This window comes from Motacilla alba, chromosome 14, assembly GCF_015832195.1.
Source record: "Motacilla alba alba isolate MOTALB_02 chromosome 14, Motacilla_alba_V1.0_pri, whole genome shotgun sequence".
Taxonomy (NCBI): Eukaryota; Metazoa; Chordata; class Aves; order Passeriformes; family Motacillidae; genus Motacilla; species Motacilla alba.
The window spans coordinates 8,036,544-8,059,401 of NC_052029.1; the positions used below are offsets into that span (position 1 = coordinate 8,036,544).

The following is a 22,858-nucleotide window of genomic DNA, read 5'->3' on the forward strand; positions in this document are numbered from 1 at the left end:
CATCTCCTTTTCCCTTTTTACTTAAAGCAGTAAATCTTCATTTTCTTAGAGCTCTAGGAGCAATTTCTAATCTCCATATATCCCTGCTTATAAAGATGTTACTTACGCAGACATCTCTTCTGCAAAATGTTTTCTGCCTCAAAACACTCAGTGCCCTTCAAGCATTCCATTCCTCTTTAACACACATCTTGTTTCCAGCCCAGCACCCTGCCCAGCATTCTGCTCTGGCTTCGGCCTTCCACTGACAGCAGGTAATTTGCAACTCATCCCCCTCCATGTGAGAGCAAAGCTGATCATCAGCTTCTTCCAACCCACTGCCTCTTCCCTGAGATAAAAGGCTGTCCTTCCTCACAAGGCAGCAGGGGAAGCATGTCAGAAGAGCAGAGAATCACACAGCCACACTTGTCACATTAGAGGGGAGTCTGATCCTTCCCTTGGGGACCTGTCATTCCCTGTTACAGACCACCCCAGCAGCTCCACGGCTCTCTCATTAGCATTCACTGTACTTAATGTGGAATTGTAAAACACTGAACTGGAGGAAAACAGCCTGCCTTAAGTCCCATGGCCAACTGCAAGCTATCATAGCAAGCCGTGCTTCTCCCGTGGTGCTGGGGCAGTGTTAGGCCAAATCTAAATGCTTGTGGCAGCCCTGTCCAGCTTTTATTCAGAAATAATTTGGTAATACTCACAGCACCAAAGAAATGACTATCCATGTGCACACTGGTGTTTGCTGTGGGTATTTTTGGCACACTCTGGAGAGGCTGCTCCATGACACAGTGGGACAGAGGAGAGAGCTCAGGGTGCTGGGTGCTCCTGGGTCAGAGTGCCCTCAGCCCACAGCTCTGCTGGGCATCTGTTAACCCCGTTTGACTCCACATTTGCCTGGCACTACTCTTAAGTTCAGCAGCTTCACCGAGGTTTCTTAAGTTACAAACATAAGAAAGATGAAGATTTGAGCCCAGCTGTGACCACAGAAGAAATACCACAGCAATAAGCTGGCTGCTTGCAGAGGGCAGCAGAGCCAGGCTGCCAGCCGTGTTGGGTGCAGGCTGGCTCTGGTGGCACCGGTGCTGGGCAGCCTGGGCAGGACGGGTGTGCAGCAATCACACCTGCAGCCCTCCCAGCAGCAGGGAGGCACCACACGCTGGGCTGGGCTCTGCTGAGCTCACCTTTCCCCACTTTGTGCTTTCTTAGGGCTGGTGCAGGTGCTGCAGCTGTGGAGCTCCTGGCCAGTCACACCGTGTTTGTGTCACTGTCACTGCAGAGCCAGCAATTGGCTCCAGCCCCCGCTCAGGGCAGGTCACAGGCAGGGGCTGAGTGGGACTAAGGTTTACTCTCCCTGCTCATTTCCTGCTGTGACACCCCCAGCTTTGCACACCCTGCCAGCATCACCAGTTCCCAGACACATTAAATGCCACCACACTGCAAGAGCACCGGCGAGTTCCCTGGGGCCAAGTTCTGCCAGTGAATGGCACGACTTGTAATTCATCCTGTCGACAAGTGGGTGTGTTAATCAAGGGGAAAATTTGTGCAATTGGCTGATCCTGATTCCAATTAATTTCCCATTAACAGATTTCCTAAATCACTAGCAGCATGCCTAGCTACAGATGATGCCAATAACTCTTGGCACATATGGCCTTCCTGCCATTGTGGGGGGAGTGGGCTGGTGCAGTCAGAAGGGAGAACTTGGAGGATCCTGGTGCCTTTCTTAAAGTAAGGATTTTTACCTGAATATTTTTACAGGGGGGCTGCTTGCTGGAAGATGTGTGTCATGATGTACATTGATCTCTTCAAAAAGGGAAATTAGGTTTTGTGTGATAAGGAGCAACATTTGCAGTAGCATGTGTATTGTGAAATTTGATAGTTTTGATTTCTATCCCAAATTAAGAGCTAATATTCTGACTCAGAAGACTTTTTACAGAATCTGACCTCTAAAGCATGCAGAATTGTGTGTTAGAGAAGGAAGAAACAATTAGCATACCTGGGTATTGTAGAGGTTGAATAAGTACTTCAAGTTCCTGCTGCTTTGCACTGTTCCACTGTTGAAGAGTTGCCTTAAAATCAGCCTATCAAGGGGTCTCTTTCGAAAGAGTGGAGGCTTAGGGAGCTGGGACTTGCTGTATGGGAGCTCTGAGTTTAGACCCTGAGCAGGATGGTATAGTAAAAAAAGTTAATTTTCATAAAGATCTCTTATAGTTCTGGATATTTTTTAACATGCCTTCTTTAGTACATTAGGTTTTAGTTGGTGGGAATGAGGCCTTTTTTCCTTCCATGGGGGAGCTCCTGGTGCCTCTGAAGTCAGTGGGAATCCTGCTGTGACTGCAGCTGCTGACCTGTGACTTTATCCTCCAGTTCTGTGGTTTGCAATGAGCCACCTGAGTTTCCCTCACTCCTGGGCAGTCTAATTTGGGCTGCTCTTGACTTCTGGCTGTGTCATTGACCCTTGAGTAAGGACTCTGCTATTGGGAAAGAAAACCCTTAGGGCGAACCCAGTGGAGTTACCAATGGTGGGCACTTTATTCAGTGTTGGTCTCAAAGGAGCTTGATGTCAGCTCTCATAGAGGGTTGGCTCTGACAAGAGTTACTCCACTTGTTTTCTACAGGTTTGTTGCTCTTTTGTCCCTGGAAATGTCTGAGCTTCCCTGCTTTTTGGGTATGTAGCAGCCCCCACTGTGCTGCAGAGGGACTGGTGTACACAGAACATCACAAGTCAGCGTGCAATAACTTAAATAATCCTTTGCCTCTGTTAGAAATGGCAGCCTTTAGCTTGGACATGATTGTCTGCTAGCACCCCTCAGCCCCAGGTGGTTACCAGTGCAGTTTAGGACCCTGGCAGAGCCTGCATTCCCTGAGGAACACTGCGCTCACCACCAGCCCTGGGAGCAGGCACTGAAGCAGGATCAGTTACTCAGCCCTGGAATTTAAGCAGCAGCATGAGGAAGGGGGGAAAAAAGAAAAACACAGAGCAAATAGTCTGGCTGGGGGGAAGGAAAATTAATTTTATTTTATAATTAAGCTACAAAGCAGGATGACAGACTTCATAAACTGAGTTCTGTTTCCCCAGACAAGGCAATTAATGTACATGGTTGGAATGATATGTGTTTTAACAAGCAGCATGAAGAATAGTGTGTTTCAAGCTAGGAAAGTTACAGTTGAAGCCTTTAACATGCACAGTCAGCTAGATACAAAATACCAACAAATCTATCTTAACAAGCTTTTAAAATGTATTTGGAGTAATGAGGAGAAAATATAGGAAGACTTATAAACACACATGAAAGTAATTTCAGCAGTTATAGATTGCATAGCATACTGAAAGCATTTTAGTTACTGAGCAGCAGTAAAATGTGTTGACTGTTTAATTTGTACACAGTTTTTTTAATAGCATTTTAAAAGTTGCCTTTTGGCAGAGAGAATACATAAGGATGTCAGCTTATTGTACGGCAGATGGCTGATGGGAGCTCAAGTCATCCTCAAGGTTAGAACAGTTGTGTGAGAATAAAGCTCCCGAAGATCTGGGGTGTACCTGGCTTTGGATGGGCCCATAATCAATTCCAGTTCTGGGTCCCACTAGAAAAGGCATTCTTGGATTAGCAGCTGGATTTCAGAAGTTCTGCTGGGGCCTGTCCTGGCCTCGTGCTGGACAATCTGCTCTTCATTCCGTGGGCCATGGAAAGGACCTAATGAGAAATTGTCTTTGCACCGATGGCTGCAATCAAAGAGAACAGGGGCCTCATCATTATTTGTGAAATGACTACACATTCTTTTTTTATCCAAAAACCATGTAGGAGTCCCAGAGTCCTTATGAGGCCTGGAAATTTCATCACAGATATTTTTACGATTGGTATTTTTCATGATAGTTCAGTTTAAAAGAACTGTGCTCTGAACAGTAGGTATCTAACGGTGCCTCACCCTGGCCAAGAAGTTCCATGCTTCCATCTGAGATGCAGATGCTTTTCAGCCCTAAGGGCAGTAGTTTGCATGATAATAACAAAATTGTACAGAACTACTTGACCATTTATGAAGTCCAGGTAGCAGATGGGCAGCAGTTTCACCCACTGCATATCAGCAGAGAGAAAGGCAGCGGAAATGCTGAATGAGGTGCAAGGCCCAGGAGAGAGGGAATCAGTCTGTAAGGACTAAATGGCAACACACATGTGCAAGAGCAGACCCTGCACTCCAATAGCAGAGCATGCTGCTCTCTCTGCATGCTGCAAGGCTCCTTTTTGATGATTTGTCTCCTCCCCTACCCTGGCAATGCCTGAGGAGAATATCTGATTGTAAGGCAGGCTGAGGACAGAGCTGAGCTCGTCTAAACCCAGCAGCCCTGGAAGTGCAGTGCTGTATGAGTGCTTCTCTGACTTGTTTTCCCTAAGGAATGCTCAGCCATTTGGACCAGTACCAGCTGAATACAGCCACAGGTCTTTGTGCTGGAAGTTGTTCAGGGATTGCAAATTTCATGTTCTCGTTGGTTGTGTTAAGCTGTTGTTTCTTGACATCTCATCAATGTGTTTGAATGCCAGGATCAGCAGCAGTGATTTTTACGCTGCTTGGGTGGGGTTCATGTGTGACTCCCAGACCTGTAGGCACAAGCCAAGGAGTCCTGTGGGAGCTCTGTGCTACCAAACCCATGAAAGAGTCCATTCAGTTGCCTCATTGCTGCTGAGCTGAGGGCTGGGGAAAAGCTCTGCTACACTGAAGACTAGTAAGAGGCCTCAAAATAGCAGCCCAAAGTTTACCTCTCTTTGTGGCTTGGTGCTATACCCTATGAATCAGCAGCAGTCAAGCCTTGTTTCCATCTATTTTTCCCCTCTGTGAGATAAAAAACCAGGGCCCCAGCTTGAGTAAGAAAGTTTCACCACCAGTTCCTTGTGCCTGTGGACAGCCCAACTGTGTTCCCCGAGCAGAGAGCCAGCTCCAGCCATGCCTGGGCCAAGTTACACTGCACCATCTGCTTGTCATTACACAGGAGTGAGCAGCCCTGGTTTTCCATCTCTCTTGCACACGTTAATATAACACTGCTGCACTCCAAAATGTGCAGGGAGGCTCTTTGCAGAGGTGGATTGTGCACAGTTCAGCTGTGGAGGTGGCATCAGTGCTCCCATTCCTCCCAGGGATTAACCTGCTGCTGCAGCCATAAAAAAGGAAAATGGATCACTAGTTCAGATTAAGTTGTAGCTTTATTTCTCTTATGTGTTTAATTTATCTCTACATTCAGAATCCTTCATGCAAATTATCACTGATTCGGCTCAACTAATTGGTACTTGTATATGCAAGATTGTAGTATAGGTGATCACCTATACTAATATTATTGACCCCGTTTGCCCCTTAGTGCTATTTATTTTTCCCAAGTGAATGCAATTAGAGTGTAATTAATTATCAAATCGCTGTGTTCCTTTTATTCTGACATTGCAACAATTACTGAGATCGGCACAAAATCCTGAATACACAGTACATTGTTTTGTGCTTTCCCTATAGAGTCCATTGGAGATTTCCTGGACAACAAACACAAGCAGTGGATACATAATGTATTTCGAGACCTATAAAAGTTTCATCCTTGTGGGTCCACTGGGGGAGGATGCTTGAATGTAACTTTTAATTGTAGAGCTGAGAAATGAAATGCAGATAAGGGATGGTTACTGTAACTGGCACCGGACCAAAGTAAACGTTGGACGCAGCTGTCCGTATCCATGAATACATGAGTAACTTTGTGCTCTTGCGTTGTTTAATTGGATTCTGTGGGACTGTGAATTTGAGTGCACTTATTCATGTGTGGGTGTTGTCTGAGGATCAGGCTGTTGCGAGTACTTTCATTGTGGCAGAGGAGCAATTTCACGGTGGCAGTGGATGAGGCGGTGTCTGACCCTGGCGGCGCAGCTCTGCCCACCGCAGATCCCATCCCCGGGGCAGCGCTCGGCCCCGCGGCCACGGCACCGCCGCAATCACGGCGGCACGAGAAATTATTCCCAACAAAAGCTGCACGGCAGGCTCAGGGTGCGCTCCCTCACGGCTGGGCGAGCTGCTGGCCCTGAGAGGCTCCCTGGTCCCTGTCCCTGTCCCGGTCCCTGTCCCGGTCCCTGTCCCGATCCCGCGCGGCTCCGCGCCCCCCCTGAGCCGGTGCTGCGGCGCCACCTGGCGGCGAGGGGGAGGAGGCGCGGCCGCTCCCGCGGGCGCTCAGGTGAGCTCGGGGGAGCTCAGGAGGGCTCAGGTGAGCTCAGGGGAGTTTCGATGAGCTCAGGTGGGGGCAGGTGATCTCAGGGGAGTTTAGGGGAGCTCAGGAGGGGACAGATGAGCTCAGGTGAGTTTAGGGGAGCTCAGGAGTGCGCTCAGGTGAGTTTAGGGGAATTTAGAGGAGCTCAGGAGGGGACAGGTGAGTTTAGGTGAGCACAGGAGGGCTCAGGTGAGCTCAGGGGAGTTTAGGGGAACTCAGGTGAGTTTAGGGGAGCTCAGGAGGGCACAGGTGAGCTCAGGTGGGCACCGGCCGCCCCTCCGGCCGGCGCTCCCGTGCTGTGAGCCGGGGTGCCGCCTCGCCCAGCCCTTTGCCCAGCCCTTTGCCCAGCCCCCAGGTCTCGTTCAGCGCGGGGGGAGCGCTGCCCCTCCATGAGCCCGGCCCCGCCCTGCGCTCCGTGCGCGGCTCTGCCCGGCCAGGCTCTCCTGCTGTTCCTAACAGCCGGGAACTGCTATTCAAGAGAGAAGAATGCTACGTTTTTTAATAGTTTTCCGAGACATTTTCCAAGAGCTGAGATCTTCTAATGCTGAGCTCAGCTTTCCATGGCAGGTTTTACTGGTTTGAGATGGAAAATAGCTGTTAAAAATGGAGAGGGAGGGAAAAGAAAACACCCCAAAGTCTAGTGATGACAGGTTGGAATACAATTATCTGAGCTGCTCCTGGCTGGAAAGCCCTGCAATACTGAGAGCTGCAGGAGACTCTTGGAATGATATTGCAAGGAGCTTGAAAAACATGTTCCATATTGTCCCTAAGCTTTAGGTGGCAGGGTGAAACAGCCAAATTTCATTGGTAGAACACATCAGAGCTCCTTATGTAATTCTCCTCTTTCATCATGGTAGTTTTATATGGTGTTTTCTAACATAAGTACTTACCTGAATATGCTGTGGGCATTCTAGAATACCACCGTCTACCTGTGGGGTACACAACACAAATTAGAGGATTTCAAGGATTCATCATTCCCACTCTTCTTGCCAGCTTATGCAGCTCAGAAATGGTGGATCAAGAAGTCAAGCTCTCTAATATCCACAAACAGATTCTGGGGCAGAGAGGCCGATTCCAGGTCCATCAGCTGTGAGTGTGGCTTTAATGACTCCAGTCAGTTTCCTCTGTCAGAATGTGAATGGAGGAGAGCAAAGAGCCAGTCCATTTTTAACTCCTCCTTCTGATTAACAAAAATAGTAGCATGTGAAGGTAAAGCTTCTTCCCCTAAATCAGGATTTGCTCCCTGGCTGCCCTGTAAAAATAACTCCAGAACAATATCTGGAGACACCAGACCTCTCCTCTTTCAGTTGTATTGCTTGAAAATTGCTCATTTGCTAAATTAAGCTTGTTCCAAATCTTAGTTTGATGCAAGGCATGGATTACACAGGCTGCTTTCCAGTGGGATTTACATGAGAAAAGATAGCGTTCTCCACCCTCACATACTTTCATTTCTGCTTTTTAGAGCTTTTCTTAGCTTCCTGCAATACTGAGAATTGCTTTTCTCTTCATTGAGGGAAGGCTGGTGACTTTGACAGCTGCTGGGGTATCCATAGTCTATCACTCACAACAGCAAGTCACAAGAGCTGAAATTCTGCCTGCATCTCTCAAAATAGGTTAGGTAGTTAGCAGAAGCATTAACAGAGCCATTCCTTATACATTACGATTAATTGAGCATGAATTATGAATTATAGTTCACATTTGGTGCTCAGCATGCTGCTTAGGAACACTTGTCACATGCGGTACTCTTCCATTTTCCAGAAAGAATTAAAGGATGTTTATAGAGGAGAAGGAAGTATTTTGATATTACTGTGGCATAAATTGGAATAGCTTCACTGTTCAGTGATTTTGGTTTGGATTTCATCCAGCATTACTCAAGGGATAATTTTACCCAATTTTTACTGCATTTCTTCCTTCAGATATTTTGTTGTTTGTGAGTTGTGTATTTCCTCTTCACTCCCATTTCAAGGGAGTTCCTGATACTCAGGTTTGTGACTTCACCTTTGTTCCTAATCTAGGTGCTGTAGGCAGGCCAACAATATTCTGCTTTTGGGGCAAAATTCATATTTTAGGCTTTATATCTGTTTGTAATTTTAATCTTCTGTAATAAGGCAGAAATGAGAGTTTTAAAATCAATGTTATTTCATTACATCATTAACATAATGGTAGTGGGGATGAAAGAGGTGTACTGAGCCCAGAAGAAACATTAAAAATGTAATACACTGCATTATATGTAAATCAGGACAGGTATTTATTCCACAACTTTGAAAAAGCAGGAAAACATAACTACATACTGGGACTGAAGAGGCTGTTCTGTTCTGGTGTTAAGCTAAAATTAGATTTTTTTGGTTGAGTTCTAAACAGAATAATTCTGGTTAAGCACACAAAAATTGTGGGTTTTTTTACCAAATTCATCCCAGCTTCTGAATCTTCTAATCCAAATCCCCCTCAGTTTGTCCCTCCAGCACATTTCTCTGTGCCACCTCTTTTCTCTCTGTCCCAGCTGTGACCTTCAGCTCCCAAGGAAGGTCCTTATTGCATGTAAAACCCTGGTGACAGAGAGGGGATTGCCTGGGCTGGGCAAGAGCTGATTTGCACCCAGGGACTTCTGCTGGGCACGTCCTGGGGAGGGCTCTCAGACCAGCACAGACCCTGTGACTGTGACACAGCAACATCAGCTGCTCCCAGCCTGAAGAGCCCCTGCAGGCCCCTCTGTCACTCACAGATCTACACTTCATTGCACATTACAGAGCACTTCAATCTTCTTTGGGGTTTGTGCTTCATTTTTTGTTATTATTAAAATAATCAACACTTACAGTGTTACTTGCAATGGGATGAAGTGGGGGGGGAAATAGTTCTTCAAGTCACTGATTTCCTTTGAAAGTAATTCTGCCCTGTGCTTGCTTATAGAGATAAATCCATGGTTCTAATTTAAATGGCTACATGTGCAAATGTAAATGGATTTTTGCTTCTGCTTTGAAGGTGCTCCTTCATAGGTCTTGAAGCTTCTTTGTGAGCCTCATGGCTCTCCCATGGGATGTTTTCCATAGGACAACCACAATGTGGGTAATCAATTGTAAAGCACAAATTCCAGCAGTGAAACACCAATTTTTAAAGTACCTGTGAAGAGCCAATTGAAAAGAAGATGTAGTTTGTCTGTAGAAAACTCCCAATCAGAGAAAGTGATGATGGTTTGGAAGGGAGGATTTGTTGAAAAATCTGAGTTTACCTAGTCTTAGAGACTTTATTTTTACAAGCTCTAATACTTTTGATTTTGAGAGAGATCTTGCAAAACAATATCCCTCTATGTGTAATTTATTTTGTGGCAAGTATGTGCCAGAAGAATATACAATCTAAACCGGAAAATGTAGAATCACAGTGAAATTTGAATGAAATTAGTCAGCCAAGAGTATGGCAAACTTCTTATTCAAGGAAGATATAAGGAAGGCTTGTCTGGATGCTATCCATGGAGTCTCCTAGAGACATGTCTCGACAAGCCTCAAAAATGAATGTTCTTTATTATGTAAGGGCCAAGGGTACCACAGCAGAGGAACTAGTATATATTATATAAAATCTAAATATTTTAGCAGTAGTTATGGTTATTGTATACAGACTATAAATACACATTAATATAATTTTTGAATGGGTGGAATTGGATTGCTCTGGAAATTCTCAGTTAAAGTTACCAGTTCCTACAAACTACTAAGCCACCCCTATTGGTACTTAGTGCCATGTCTTAACTTGTCCTACCTCATTATTTAATTAATATTTGTTTCTGTAACACTAATTTTAATAGTGTAGCTTTAGGCATATGAACTAATCTGAAATTCCTTAATTTTAAAGTAGAACATATCACTAAAAATGGTAATTTGTCCAGAACAACATTTTTCCTACATTTATAAATCGAAAAAAATATTAAAAAAAAACAAGGACCATTTTTGTAATCTTCTCTCAGCTTGCACAGACATTAGTTATGGCTTGGACCGTTTAAGGGCAATTTTTTTTCCTAAACCTGCCTTGATTTGACCTTTAAACTAGAGATGATGAAGATCATTCCCTGCGAGTCCAGGGTGAGGTGTTCTATCGGCGCTTTCGATCCCAGCTGCAGAGTCAGCCAGCCCGTTTTGCTGACCTCTGCTGTGCTAAACAACCTAGCCTTGTTTTTTTTGGTGTGAATCTTGATTCTTTTATTTTAACAAACATTCTCAGCCCCTAGAACTTCTCAGCAGAAAGGGTGTTCTTCCTATCCCCTGCCCTTTCATTACTCCTTTGGTTTTGACACCTTTCAGTTTATCAACTTCACCCACTGTGGATGTGGTGCTGGATCTGGTATTCTGATCATGGCTGAGGCAGTATAGGGTCTATATAGTTTATTCTTTAAATGTTGAGGCACATTGGGATTGTATTTTGGCCATGAGGAAAGAGGAAGATGCCCATGCCCACAAGATTGCTGCAGTTTCTGTGCCTACTGCGTTTGTGGTTCAGTTGTGTCTTTGCTGCTGGTGCATTTTCTTGCACAGGGAGGATACACTACAATACTTCTCTGTGCTTGTGCTGGCTCTCAGGGGAAATTTGGCCTTTTTAGCATGCAGTTCAAACACTGTCTGAAAAGAGTCATGGTTTGGATAATAATTTTTCAAACAAATTTAATACACTGATTTCCTTGGGATGAAGATAAAGTACCATTCCATCCAAGATGCACCTAAAGGGCAACTTGTTTGAGTTAAGTTTACTGAAACAGAAGTGACAGAATATCAATTTGTTTTCTAACTTCATGTCATAGTTGAGAATCAAATAAGCAATTACATAAGAGTAAATTGGATTTATTTCAGTATCAGATTTGCAGTTCACTTGTTGGTTTATTTGATTGAGATAAAATAGCCCTTTGTTTTACAGTAAACATGCTCAAGTATTGCATTTGTTTCTTGGCTCCTTCAAGAGCTTATAGCTCCTCAGCCTAGAGTTGAAAACATTCCTGATACATAACATGTGACTGGCTGACTTAACACCAGAATCCTCCCCTGTAGCAAGGTGAGGAACAGTCCCAAATGTCTCTCACTTTGCAATGAGGTGACTTCTAAGCTGGTGCCAATTTATTCATGTCAGCTTCTTCCATCGTTTGCATTTACCAAAACACCAAAATTAAGTGTAAAAATAAGACTTCATACATATGTATTTGCTTAGTCGAAGGCTTCAACCAAGTGTAAATATAGATCCAAGTTATATGACCCAAAAAGGGTAAAACTTTATCTTTTGTTTTATTTTGTTTTAGAAATATGGCATTTTAAGATTCTTCCTAGATTTTTCCAAATGTTCAGATGCTTGTAAATAATCCAAATTGTCCTACTAAGAGGAAGCAAATTTCAGCAGGCTTTGTCTTTCTGTTTACCAAAGAGCTTTTACTGTAATTAGCATTGTTACTAATTATGATTTACAACAATGTTGCTGCTCCCTAACACTACCTAAGGCTCCTAGACAGCTGCAAGGATTACTGCAAAGAACTGTATGTGCTCACTTCTTTACCTCCTGCTCAAGGTGATGGAATTGCTTCCTTCCCCTGCATTCCCCCACCATGTATTTTGCAAAATGTGTCAAATCAGACTCTCCCAGTTCCATTTTCTCAATCTGAATCGATTCCCATGGTGGAGAGGAAAAGATCATGTTGCTTTTGTTTCAGTTCATCTTTAATACAGAATTATTTTGAAACATTCTACTACAAGTTACTTTTGTATTAAAAAACCACATTTTTTATCTAGAATTGTAACGCCTCTCTAGGCCAAACAGAATTTTGATGAAATGTATGAAGCTTTTTGCCAAATCCCTGAGCCACTGAGAGTCATTCCATTCTACACAAATCAAATTCGTGCATTTATAACAAGTGTTAAAGAAAATCCAAACATGACAATTGAGGTTTTACAAGCCTGAAAATTATAGCCCAGCCATGATAAGTGATGTTCTGACAGCAATGAAAGTGAAATTTGGCGGCCAAAAGCCGTGTTTAGCTGTTTGCTGTAATGGCTGCGCTCGCCATGAATTCTGAGGGAGAGGAGCAATCTCGGCCACGCAGTTGCAGCACATGCAACGTGCAAGAGACAGCCAGGGATCTACACTCAGAATAACTGCTGCCAGCCAGAGGGTAGCTCAGTCAATTCAAAGCTGAATTAGCCTCTGAATGAGGGGCTCAGAGGGGCTGCCCGACCTCGCGCTGCCACTGCCCGCTGGGGTGGGAAATGCAGCTTGGTGGGTGCTGCCAGCCTTCCACCAGCACTGAATTCAGGTCTCCTGTTTCTGCTCTTTGCAAACTCTTCTTAAGCCATGATTGGATCTTATTTCAATTGTTTCTCTAGATTCTTTCAAAGATATAATACTATATATTAATACTGTGTTTATTTTTCTAGCATCCTGATTTGCAGATAGGAAATATCAAATTCCTCTGTGTTTCCATGTGGAACTGGCAGGCTCCTGCCCCTTTGGTTCACCTGCTAGCAAGTTCTCTAGTATTGCAGCATATTGGGATGGAAGGGATCCTGAAAACTCATTTTGACCTGAAGGAAAATCGGAAGCACTGAAGCCATTCCAACAGCTTATTCATCTAAACTGTTTTTGGAGACCTCATAACTTCCCTAAATGATCCTAACAATGCCTAGAAGGTTTTATTAATGTCTTTCTAAACATTTTCTTGTAATTTAACTCAGAACAATTAATTGTTTTTCTCTTTACAACAGTCTTATGTATATTTAAAGGCCATGAGCATATCTACTAATATTGTCCCAAGATATATAATACATATTTTCATTTCTCTTTTTTTCCCCTTATGACACAGCACAGATATGCTGTGTCACAGAATTTACCTTTCCAATGTTACTCCACACTGGGTTAAGGACTTGGATGGTTTGCTCATTGACTTTTAGCAAGGGCTGGTAAAGAATACAGCACTTTCTCTTCCACAAGATTTTTAATTGTTCCTGTGACACTTGTGCTTGGTCAACAGTAATATTTTGCAGGTTAGTCCAGAGGAGGAAGCAAATGGCAATGTGAGACAAAAAACAGCAGAGCCAGAAGTGTTTCTCCTTGTTCAGAGTGCTCATTTTCATTTCTCCATAGTAAGACTAAGTGGTTTTTTAGCCCTTTTGCACAATTTCTTAGAAACCCAGGGAGGGGTTGCTCTTTTCACTCATTTCCACTTCCTTTCCAGTCCAGCTGTGTCAGAGGACAAGATCACCATTCTCAAATAGTCTTTACTGCTCTGAAGGAGAGCAGTTTGTGAGAGTGCTGCCTAATAGGCTTCTGACAAAGCCAGCTGGGTAAGTTTAAAATTTATAAATGAATAGTCCGAGCTATGTCAGACGAATTTGCTGGAGGAACTGTAGGAGTGTTCCTGTAAATGTTTTCAGTAGAATTATCTCCACCAGGGAATGGTGACAAGTACTAGCAAGCCTTGGAGGACGTAAGAAAAGTAAGATGGACATGTGATTCAAAGATACTGAATGCTCAGAGCTTGCCACAATACTGCTTTTAGGGGAACGGCCAAGACCCTGAGATCAGGCAGCAGTGCAAAAGAAGGGTTAGAAATGTTAGGCCAATGTGAAGCTGAGAGCTGGTGCCCCTGCAGCCAGACCCTAGGGTAGGTATGGTACCAGCCACTGACTGCTCTGGGTCTCTTGCATTGCTGTAAGTCAGGAGCCAGGTGAAGTCCAAAGATGCCCTGCTGCAAGAGCCAAAGCAGACATCTTTTCCATGTGCCGGGATTTATTTGCTGTTCAGGATTTACAGTCATCTCTGGCAATTGCTTCTTGCAGCCACAAACCCAAGTATATCCTATACTGAAGCACAGCAATAACAAGATTTGAATGTCATTAGGGGCTGCTCCTACACATCTTGTATTAAAGCAGCTAAGTGTTTAACCCGTGAATAGAATTCCTATTATCTTTGCTTTTGAAACCTCAGCACAGATCACTTAACCACTCTGCAAGAAATCCCGTGAGAGACCAACAACAGCAGGGAACAAAGTCAGGCAAGAAATAGCAGATTGTATCTTCTAGACCTTTTTAAATACATTTTTCATATGAGTGAAGTCAACTTGAATATTACTCCTAATATAGATTAACTTAAGACAGATTTTTGCAGAGCATGAGGCTCTGAGAATTTGGCCAGATAGTTTTTTCACTGAAAAGCTCTGCCAATTATATACAGCACAAAGTAGAGAATAATGCATGAAATGCATAATATGCCTTTTTCTTCACTACATGAGACTTAAAAATAAATGATACAGATCCTCTCTGCATTTTTCATCTGTGCTCAGGTAAATCTAAGTCTGAGGTAAGAATCTGTTTCAGTGGAGTTCATCGAGCAGAACGAGCTACCAAATTTGTTGGTTCAGTTTCCAGGCAAGAATGTGGCCATTTGAGAAGTTTCAGTGTAGTATAGGATCAGCTACAGTCTCATCAACAGTTGTGTAAATCTGGATGATCAGGGTTAAGGAGGTGATAGTAATGTGAGAACTGCCTGTATATAACTTTTTGAGAAGGAATCTAGAGCTTCTTTTTTTTGGCTAACAAGCAAATTACCTTATTCACTAAATTATATTTTATGAATAGTAGCTGACCTGCATAGCATCATTTTGTAAGGCCTTAACTCAGCAAAGCTCCTAAGCACATGCTTTGATTGAAGCCCTTGCACATGTCCCCAAATTCAATGGGACCATAAATGTCATTAAGTGCTTTCTTGGGTTGAGACCTAACTGCTTGAATTTACAGGAATTTCAGGTGCTTATATACATCATGAGAGATATAAAATATTTTATTGTAATACTTTTCAGCAAAAGAAAGATCTAATGAAAAACTTTACTTTCACTAATCAAGAAAGGTGTGTGCCACTATTACATCAAATTGCAATGCTTGAAGCCATCCCAGTGCAAAAGAGCCATGTGTCACACGAGTCACTTTGTTGAAAATGCAGATTGTGTTGAAGTGGATCATTCATCATTCATATGTTGTCAAAATTTACTACAATTCAGAAGTTGGATTCAAATTCATCATAATATTTTGTTTGATCTTAAGGGTGACTTGCACAATATATGCAAATAACTTGTTATACGGACTTCCTGAAGAATTTATCTTATACTGTAATTTAGAGAATACTTGAATTGTTGTAAGAGCATGGTGTAATCACTTAGGGTCAACTTATTTTCCCTTTCACTGAATAATACTAAGTTTATTTTCTTAATTTTCTCTGCCTGTACAAGAAACGTAATACCTTTTAGCATCAGTCCTGGGGCAAAGTATTGCAATTTAAATTCCAATCCCTAATCTGTGTTCTGTGAGCTACTCTTTAAGCCATGGCACCTCCTTGTCTATTCAAAAGGCCTATGCATGTATATCCTGGATTTTGTGCACACAGGCATTTAGGTATTTGAGCAATTCTGCAATGCAGCATGTGAACTACAGAGGCAGGTGTCTCCTGCACCTCACTGCACCACCACAACAGCAGCAAACACCTCCTGGCCTTCTGGAGCAGAATGTTCTCCAGGCAAACGAGTTGTCAGATGCGTGTCATACCCACAGCTTAATAATGAAATAGGTGGAAGGAACCAGTAATTTCAGCACTGAGTTGTCATGGCAAGAACTGTACTATTCAAAAGGTAGAACTGCAATGTAAGTATCTCCACCTCATAAGACAGACCTGAATGAAGTAGAAGCAGCAGAATTTAGTATCTCCCTCAGTGAGACCACAGAACAAACAAGCCTCTGCCTCCAGCAGCCCTCACTGAAGAGTCAGCACATCCACGGTGCTTCTACGTGAAAAGAGTATCAATTTTAAAAACTGATGGAGCTGCAATGGTGGGCACCAAGCCATGCCTTCTCCTTAAAAGTGGTTACAACAGTGTGTGCTGTACTGTGGTGTAAGTGGGCCATGTCCGTGCACACCTGACTTGTGCAGCTGCAGGCTGACACACCAGCAGGCAAACCACTGATTACGAGTGTGTCCAAGCCAGCACTGCTCAGGCACGGTCAGCAGCACAGCTCTGCAAATTACAGGGAGCTGGTGTGTTTTGTGTGAGGTTGCTGATGTGGACAGATAGGTTTACCAGCTCTTTTTCCTCCCAGCCCTCAAGTTCATCAAAGCAGAAATCATTATGAAGCCCAAACCATACAGACCAACAGTGGGATTAGCTCAGTTGGTTGGAGCATGGTGCTAATAGTGCCAAGGTTGTGGGTTGGATCTCTGTGTGGGCCATTCACTTAACAGTTGATGATCCTTGTGGGTCCCTTCCAGCTCAGAAGATCAATGTATGACACAGTCATCTTTGCCATACATGGACTAATGCCTTACTTAAAAAAAACAAAACAAAAAAACCCCTTGTATTTCTTTAAAGGCACATCAAATACCTTGTCTGAAAACTTCCTTTTCTTGTAGCACCTAAATTACAGCCAAACAGGTTTTTGCACCTGCTTTTGCTAATGACTTTCTAAATACAGAAAGATTAATGATAGTTATCAAGTTTGTTTGCTTAAATTTGTATAATTGTCTTTGCTCTGTAATGTCCCACATAGCCCATGGTGTTGGCAGACTGGTGTCAGAGGGAAGCTGACACACTCTTTTGCCAACTCAGCTGCTAGAAACTGCAGCAGGAAATCAGGCTACCTGTTCAGTTCCCCTCTCCCAGGGAAAATGGCACAAATGCACTTCCCCCACTCCCTGCCCTGGGAAGCTTTGTCCAAGGGTTTGGAGACTTATGCAGAAGCTCAGGCAAATGTCCCTGTCACACACTTGCAAAGAGTCCCAGCCCCACCTGACATGTTCTGCTCTGTGGGACTGCCCAGTGTGCACAAGGGACACTGCATTGGTGGTAGCAAATGATCTATTGAGGCTGCCAATACTGGGTTTGACATACCAGCAAAAACAATGTTTCCTGACAGAAGAGCTTGTATTAAATCAACTACCACTAAATGGCTCTGTTTAAGAACAGTCACACTATTTAATCAGATATGTTTTCAGAGCAAGCTTTCATACAGATGAATTTGTGTCATATCAGGAGGTTGAGAATAAAATTTTGTCTTTAAAATACTGTATTTTCCAATGTTAGGAAAAATGAAAGACTATTGAAATCTTCTTTAAAACCTTGTTTCCTTTCTAGTTATTATTCCTGCAGCAAGTGATAATGATATCTCGGTAGAAGTTTAGACACATTGAACATGTTTCAGGTGATTACTGGGATAAATCTCTACATATACTTTACACTGGTATGTCATCATGGTAAATGTAGTCTAAAGGCTGTTGGGTGTTCTGAAGAACTGGCTAATCATGTGAACATAACCTACAAAGTCTCTCACTCTTACTGAAAAAGTCCTTTTTTCCATCTCTTCTCCTTTATTACCCTCCTTTGTGTACCACTTGTCTTTTTCCATCAAGGGGACAGAAAAAAAAGCAAAACCTAGAATGAAAGCCCAAGCCAAAGAAACCTTCTCCATCTAAACAAAATGATATTTGCAACAGGCAGTGGTTAGCTCTAATTTAGATAATCCAAAGTAGGTCACCTTCATGAGTCTTCCAGACTTTCCAACTTAGCAACTCAGATGGATAATAAAACAATTTTTAGTTAATGAGAGAACATCAGAAAAAAAAAAAAAAGAACTGCAGGAAGCTGTGAACTGCAGTATCTCCTCACTGAGACAGAATGCCACATGGCAAGAACAGATGGGTAATCCTTCCGTGATTATCCTCGACCACTGGCTGAAAGAAAAAGCTGTCACAACACGGAGGGCTGTCTATAAAGTACATATACAGCCATTTCCCCTCATTGCTAGTAAAAGGTTTTATATGCAAGAGATTATAAAGAAAAAGGGACGCTTTAATGTGATGGTGAAGGGAATAATTCTTCCATTTGCCTTCACTTCCTGAAGTGGAGCATATGCCAAGGTCCTGAACTACATTTATCTCTCAGAAGGAAGGTGTAATATACATTCCCCATCCATATCAGGTATTTCATACAAACTGAACATAGAACCTGCTTTTATTGTCTTTGAATCCTGACACAGCATGTTCAGTTGATAATTTATAGACAGTGTTACCACTATGAAATGTTGGTGTCAAAAATTGGGCTTTTGCATATTCGTTGACACCAGAGTTTGCATTTGTGACGTGGCAAAATGAAACCAGAGTGGATTAAGAAAGGTTTGCTGGAATCTCAAGTTTTACAAAACCACCAGAATGGAAGGCATTTCTTGCATGCAGTGCTCACATCTCCTTTGACTTTAGTTCTGCCCATGCACATAAGAGAGAACCTGAATTTTATAACCCACTTGGAGCGTAGCCTGATGTAAAATGAATCCTGGCAAAGAATCTTGGTTTTGTTTATGAAAAGAAAATATGAAAGAGTGCATATCCATGGTACAGGATACCTGAGTGGTGAAGAACACACATGTAAACCATAGAATGACTGAATTGCAGAACATGAAGTTAATGGTGGTTCTGTGGTTCCAAAAAAATCAAAATACACTTCCTCTACCTTTTAAGTCTAGCAATATACCAGTGTTTAAAAACAAAAAGCAATGTTTTGGGAACTTGTTGCAGAGCAGGCAGTGACCTGTAGTCTGAGATGGTGAAATTCTCAAGGAGTAATTCCTTACCCTGTTTTTCTCTTTCAGATTTGATGCTTGGACTAGTAAGACTGCCAGACTCCCAGGAAAAAGGTCTATGTCCTCCACATGCACTAAAGGGATTAGGAGTCTTGTGTTGTTCTGGTAGTGATGGAAGGAAAAAAAAAGAAAGACTGTCACTTCGGGGAAGAAGCCCAGACTTCAGAAGACATTGCTACTGCAGATTACTCATTAAACACTGCTCGTGGCCTATTTCCAATCTTTTCTATTCCTAAAGCACATTCCTTAGGTGCTGTGGTTTTTTTTGATATCATAGGAATATACACAAATTTGTTATTTGTTCTGTATTCTTCACAGATCTAAAGACTGAGTATATTAGAGATACCCATTCTTAGACAAATCAGTTCATTCACCTTTTCCCCTTTCATAACACACATCCAAAATCTAAATTTTGATGTGATAAGGACTTGACTGTTTTAAAGAAAAATGCTAATCTTCACTCTGAAATAACTTAGTCTTCCAATGATTACAGAATGTGCCTCAAAACCGCCTATGAGTCAGGCTGTGAGTTGGAGTTCAGATAAGCCTGCAGTGTTTGTTCACCAGATGGACCATAAGCTCTGCAAAGTAGAGCAAAGGATATTGCTTATTAACACTGCTCCCAACTTCACTTACTTCTTAGTACAAAGTCTGGTTACTTGATGCAATTTTAGACTGTATTTACACTGTTAGGAGGAGGAAACAATTTTTTTTTTATAACAGGATAGGTAAATCTAGCAAAGTAGATCAGACTAAAATGGAACTGAGTATGGTTCCTTTATTACATCATTTTCAGCAGGCAAGATTGATACCCTCCACTTCTCAAACACACCCACACTGAATTTACATACCTGTGCAGTGGCAAAAAAATTTAAATCAATTATGTCTTGGGATTTTAGAGCAAATTAGCCAAGTCACGGTTGCTACCTATGCTTAAAACACCATCTCTTTGACAGTTATGTGCAACCAACATAATACTTATATAAGAATCAAATCTGTTTTTTCTCTTATATACTTTGTGCTAGATACTAATTCTCACCTAACATGGGGAATTTTCAGAGTGGTAACTCTCTCAAGTGTTTTCTGTGTAACCTGATTAAATATTTTCTGATGCAACACAGCTCAATCAAGTTGCCATTATTCATAAATGTTATAATAAGGAAAATCATTTAACAGTTTTATGCAATTTCTGATTTTAGTTTGTTCTTTGGATTGGTACAGTTCATTTCTTCAGTTTCTGTGATTTTTTTCCATCTTCATATTCTCAAGATGCTCAACCTTGCCCTTTCCCCCTTTTTAGTTTCAAGCAGCACAGAAAAAGAAAATGTTATTCATTATATTCTCTTCCTTCTATTTGGCTGTTTTCTTTAGCTCAGAAGAAGGGTGTTTTGAACAGTTAGTGATCATTGGTTATACCCCAGTTTCAAAAATGAATGCCATACCTACTGCAATGTCCTCTCCAGATTTTACATGTCTCTAAATATGGGGAAAGGCGGATGTTGAAGGAGGAGGAGTCTGCTCCTCTCTCTGCTCTGCTTTTTCTGTCAGAGCAGAAGTGTCTCACGTTGGGGCTCCCACCCATACACAAGGCTGATTTTACACTGAAGACTCAGATCTTTATGGCCTGTAAATTATTGTGGTTTGGATACAAATCTTCTCTCCAGAAGGGCTTTCAGTAGGACATGTGTGAGACTGAGCATTCACTGCTGGTCCTCACTGCCCTATCAGTCACAGTAATTATATACAGAGATTAGGAACACCCAGAGACATTTTCCAACATAAATGTTACCCCATAAAATCTGGAGGAAATTTTCCAATAGGTCATAAAATTTTTAAGAACCATGGATCACAAGTTCATCACAATTACTGCTGCTCCTTTTATAGAAAGCAGTGCTGCCCTGTGCTGAAGTATTGCCTGCCTTGGATGTTGCTGTTAGGGCTTTTAGCCATTTAAGGGTATCCATGGGAATGAATCTCCCATTTCCCAATGAGGTATGCAGGATTGGAATCAGGTCCTGAGGCTCTTGAGAGCGTGTGGTCATTTGGCCTGTTCAGAGTCTGTTTCTTTTCTGGCACCATGAGCACCTCCTGCCATCGACAAGCCCAAGAGAAGGCTGCAGGGAGCAATCATTTACTAGGACCATAACTTCCTTTTGAAGAGAAAAGCATTTAATCCCAAATGGAAGATGCTTTTATTTTATATTTGTCAGCAAATTTTCTTGGCTGTGTTTACAGTGCCCAATTATTTGATAGTTTGGAATAAAAATTATCCATCATCTTCCCAAGCTGTGCAGAACCTGTCAGAATATTCGGGAACACTTTGAGCCTTTTCCATTTCTTTGTTCTAACAGCTCACTTTATTGTACTGTGGGACCAGCAAATCTGATGCATGTACAACTGGTGTGGAAGCCCGACACTGTCAAAATTTGTTATCACGGGCTCTCTGCCACCACCCCAGCTGGCAAAAATGGGACACGGCTCCACCGCATGAATGGAAGGTCAGCCAGACGATGCTCTGCTGTCACACAGGAGGAGCCTTTCTGGGCTGACTTTCCTGGAAGTTACTAATGGTGGATTTTGAGCTCTCTGTTATAGAGATGCCTTCCAGTCAGTGATACTCAGAGAGTGGCACTCCTTGAAACTGACATGTACTTCATCTGCTTGTGAAATGTTGCAACGAAGGATATCTCCTGTAAAATTTTATTTGTAGCCTCACTGGATCATTAGGAAAACTCCCTTAATAAAGGATGCGTCTGAATCTTATTACTTGTTTCATTTTCTTCAGATCAGAAACTAAAGCACTTTCAATGGAAAAAAAATCCCGCTGGTCTGTGCAAATCCTACCTGGCTGTCATTTTAAAAAGCAACTGTTCTTACCAGGAGATAATATTTTTTACCTTTGGATTTGGTTTGTACAGTGGAATTAGGCTTAGAAAAAGAAGCACTGTGCAGGCAGATTAAAAAAACCTCTCTACTTCAGTCCTATCATCAGATAATGAGATCTCTCAGATTAGAAAGCCAATACCAGTATGGGAGAAAAAGGCAACTGAACTCGTCCGTTATGTTCACTTTCTGAGACACTGGGCATTCAGTTACAGTCGCCTTGTGCCCGGTCCCTGCAGGGCTCACCAGGCTGTGCAGGTGTTGCACCTTGCTCTCGCTCTCAATCCGCTGAGGTGAGATGATGCCAGGGACCCTTTACGCTTCAGGAAAAAAAAAACAAAAAACCAACCAAAAACCAAAAACCAAACCAAAGCATCACCTCTAGCCTTGGGGAATTTGGGCCCTTTTAGCCGGTGACCGGTCGGCGGGCGGGGGCTGCCGCCCGCCAGGTGCCGCGGCCCGGCGCGGCGTGAGGCCGCGTTCCCTCAGAAGATGGCAGCACCGCCCGCCCGCCGCCGGCCGCCCCCACCCCTCCGCCCTCCGCCCGCCCGCCGGAGCCGCCACCGCCCCGCCCCGGCCCCTTCCCCTCACGCAGCGCCGGGGCTCGCCCGCCGAGCCCCCGCACCGCTCCTCCTCCTCCTCCTCCTCCTCCTTCCTCTTCCTCCGCCAACCCCACCCCTGGCCCCGGGCTGGCCCGGCCGCGGGCTGCCGCGCCGCCAGGGCTCCCTGCCGGCTTCCCCCATCCCCACGCGGCGCGAACACCTCCTCCTCCTCCCCCCCTCCCTCCTTCCCCACCTCCGCCCTCCTCCTGCTGACGTCTGGCTCTGCCCGGCTGAAAACTCGGTGCCGCGGCGGATGCGGCGGCTCTCGGGAGCGCGGCGGCGGCAGCAGCAGCGAAGATGGTGGCGGCTCCGTGCGCCCGGCGGCTGGCGCGGCGCTCCCGCTCGGCGCTGGTGGCGGCGCTCACCGTGCTGCTCCTGCAGACCCTCCTCGTCTGGAATTTCTCCTCCCTCGACGCCGGCGAGGAGCAGCGCGGCGGCCGCGAGAAGCGAGACCGCGGCGGAGAGCAGCGGGGGCAGCCGCAGCGGCGCGGACCCGCCGCCCCGCACGGCAAGGCGATGGTAGGCGGGGA

The 22,858-nt window shown here is 43.7% G+C and overlaps 1 protein-coding gene and 2 long non-coding RNA genes across 6 annotated transcripts in view; 2 read left to right on the plus strand and 1 right to left on the minus strand.

Annotated features, from left to right (window-relative positions):
• The first annotated feature begins 1,598 nt into the window (after positions 1-1,598).
• Positions 1,599-22,010, plus strand: LOC119707227. Its single transcript, XR_005258713.1, has 3 exons — positions 1,599-1,713; positions 13,401-13,509; positions 18,853-22,010. It is a non-coding gene; the product is annotated as an uncharacterized LOC119707227 (long non-coding RNA).
• On the minus strand, positions 2,989-22,646 carry LOC119707228. Its single transcript, XR_005258714.1, has 3 exons — positions 22,522-22,646; positions 7,099-7,137; positions 2,989-3,706 (listed from the first exon to the last, which is right to left on the minus strand). It is a non-coding gene; the product is annotated as an uncharacterized LOC119707228 (long non-coding RNA).
• The window catches only part of XYLT1 (xylosyltransferase 1), a 179,360-nt gene continuing 178,989 nt past the window's right edge, over positions 22,488-22,858 (plus strand). For 3 of the 4 annotated variants that reach the window (XM_038151853.1, XM_038151855.1, XM_038151856.1), the window contains exon 1: positions 22,489-22,847. In XM_038151853.1, the coding sequence (XP_038007781.1) occupies positions 22,626-22,847 (222 nt within the window). In that variant the 5' untranslated portion in view covers positions 22,489-22,625. Of the gene's footprint in view, positions 22,848-22,858 lie in introns of all 4 variants that reach the window. The other variant, XM_038151854.1, reaches the window with a different exon arrangement.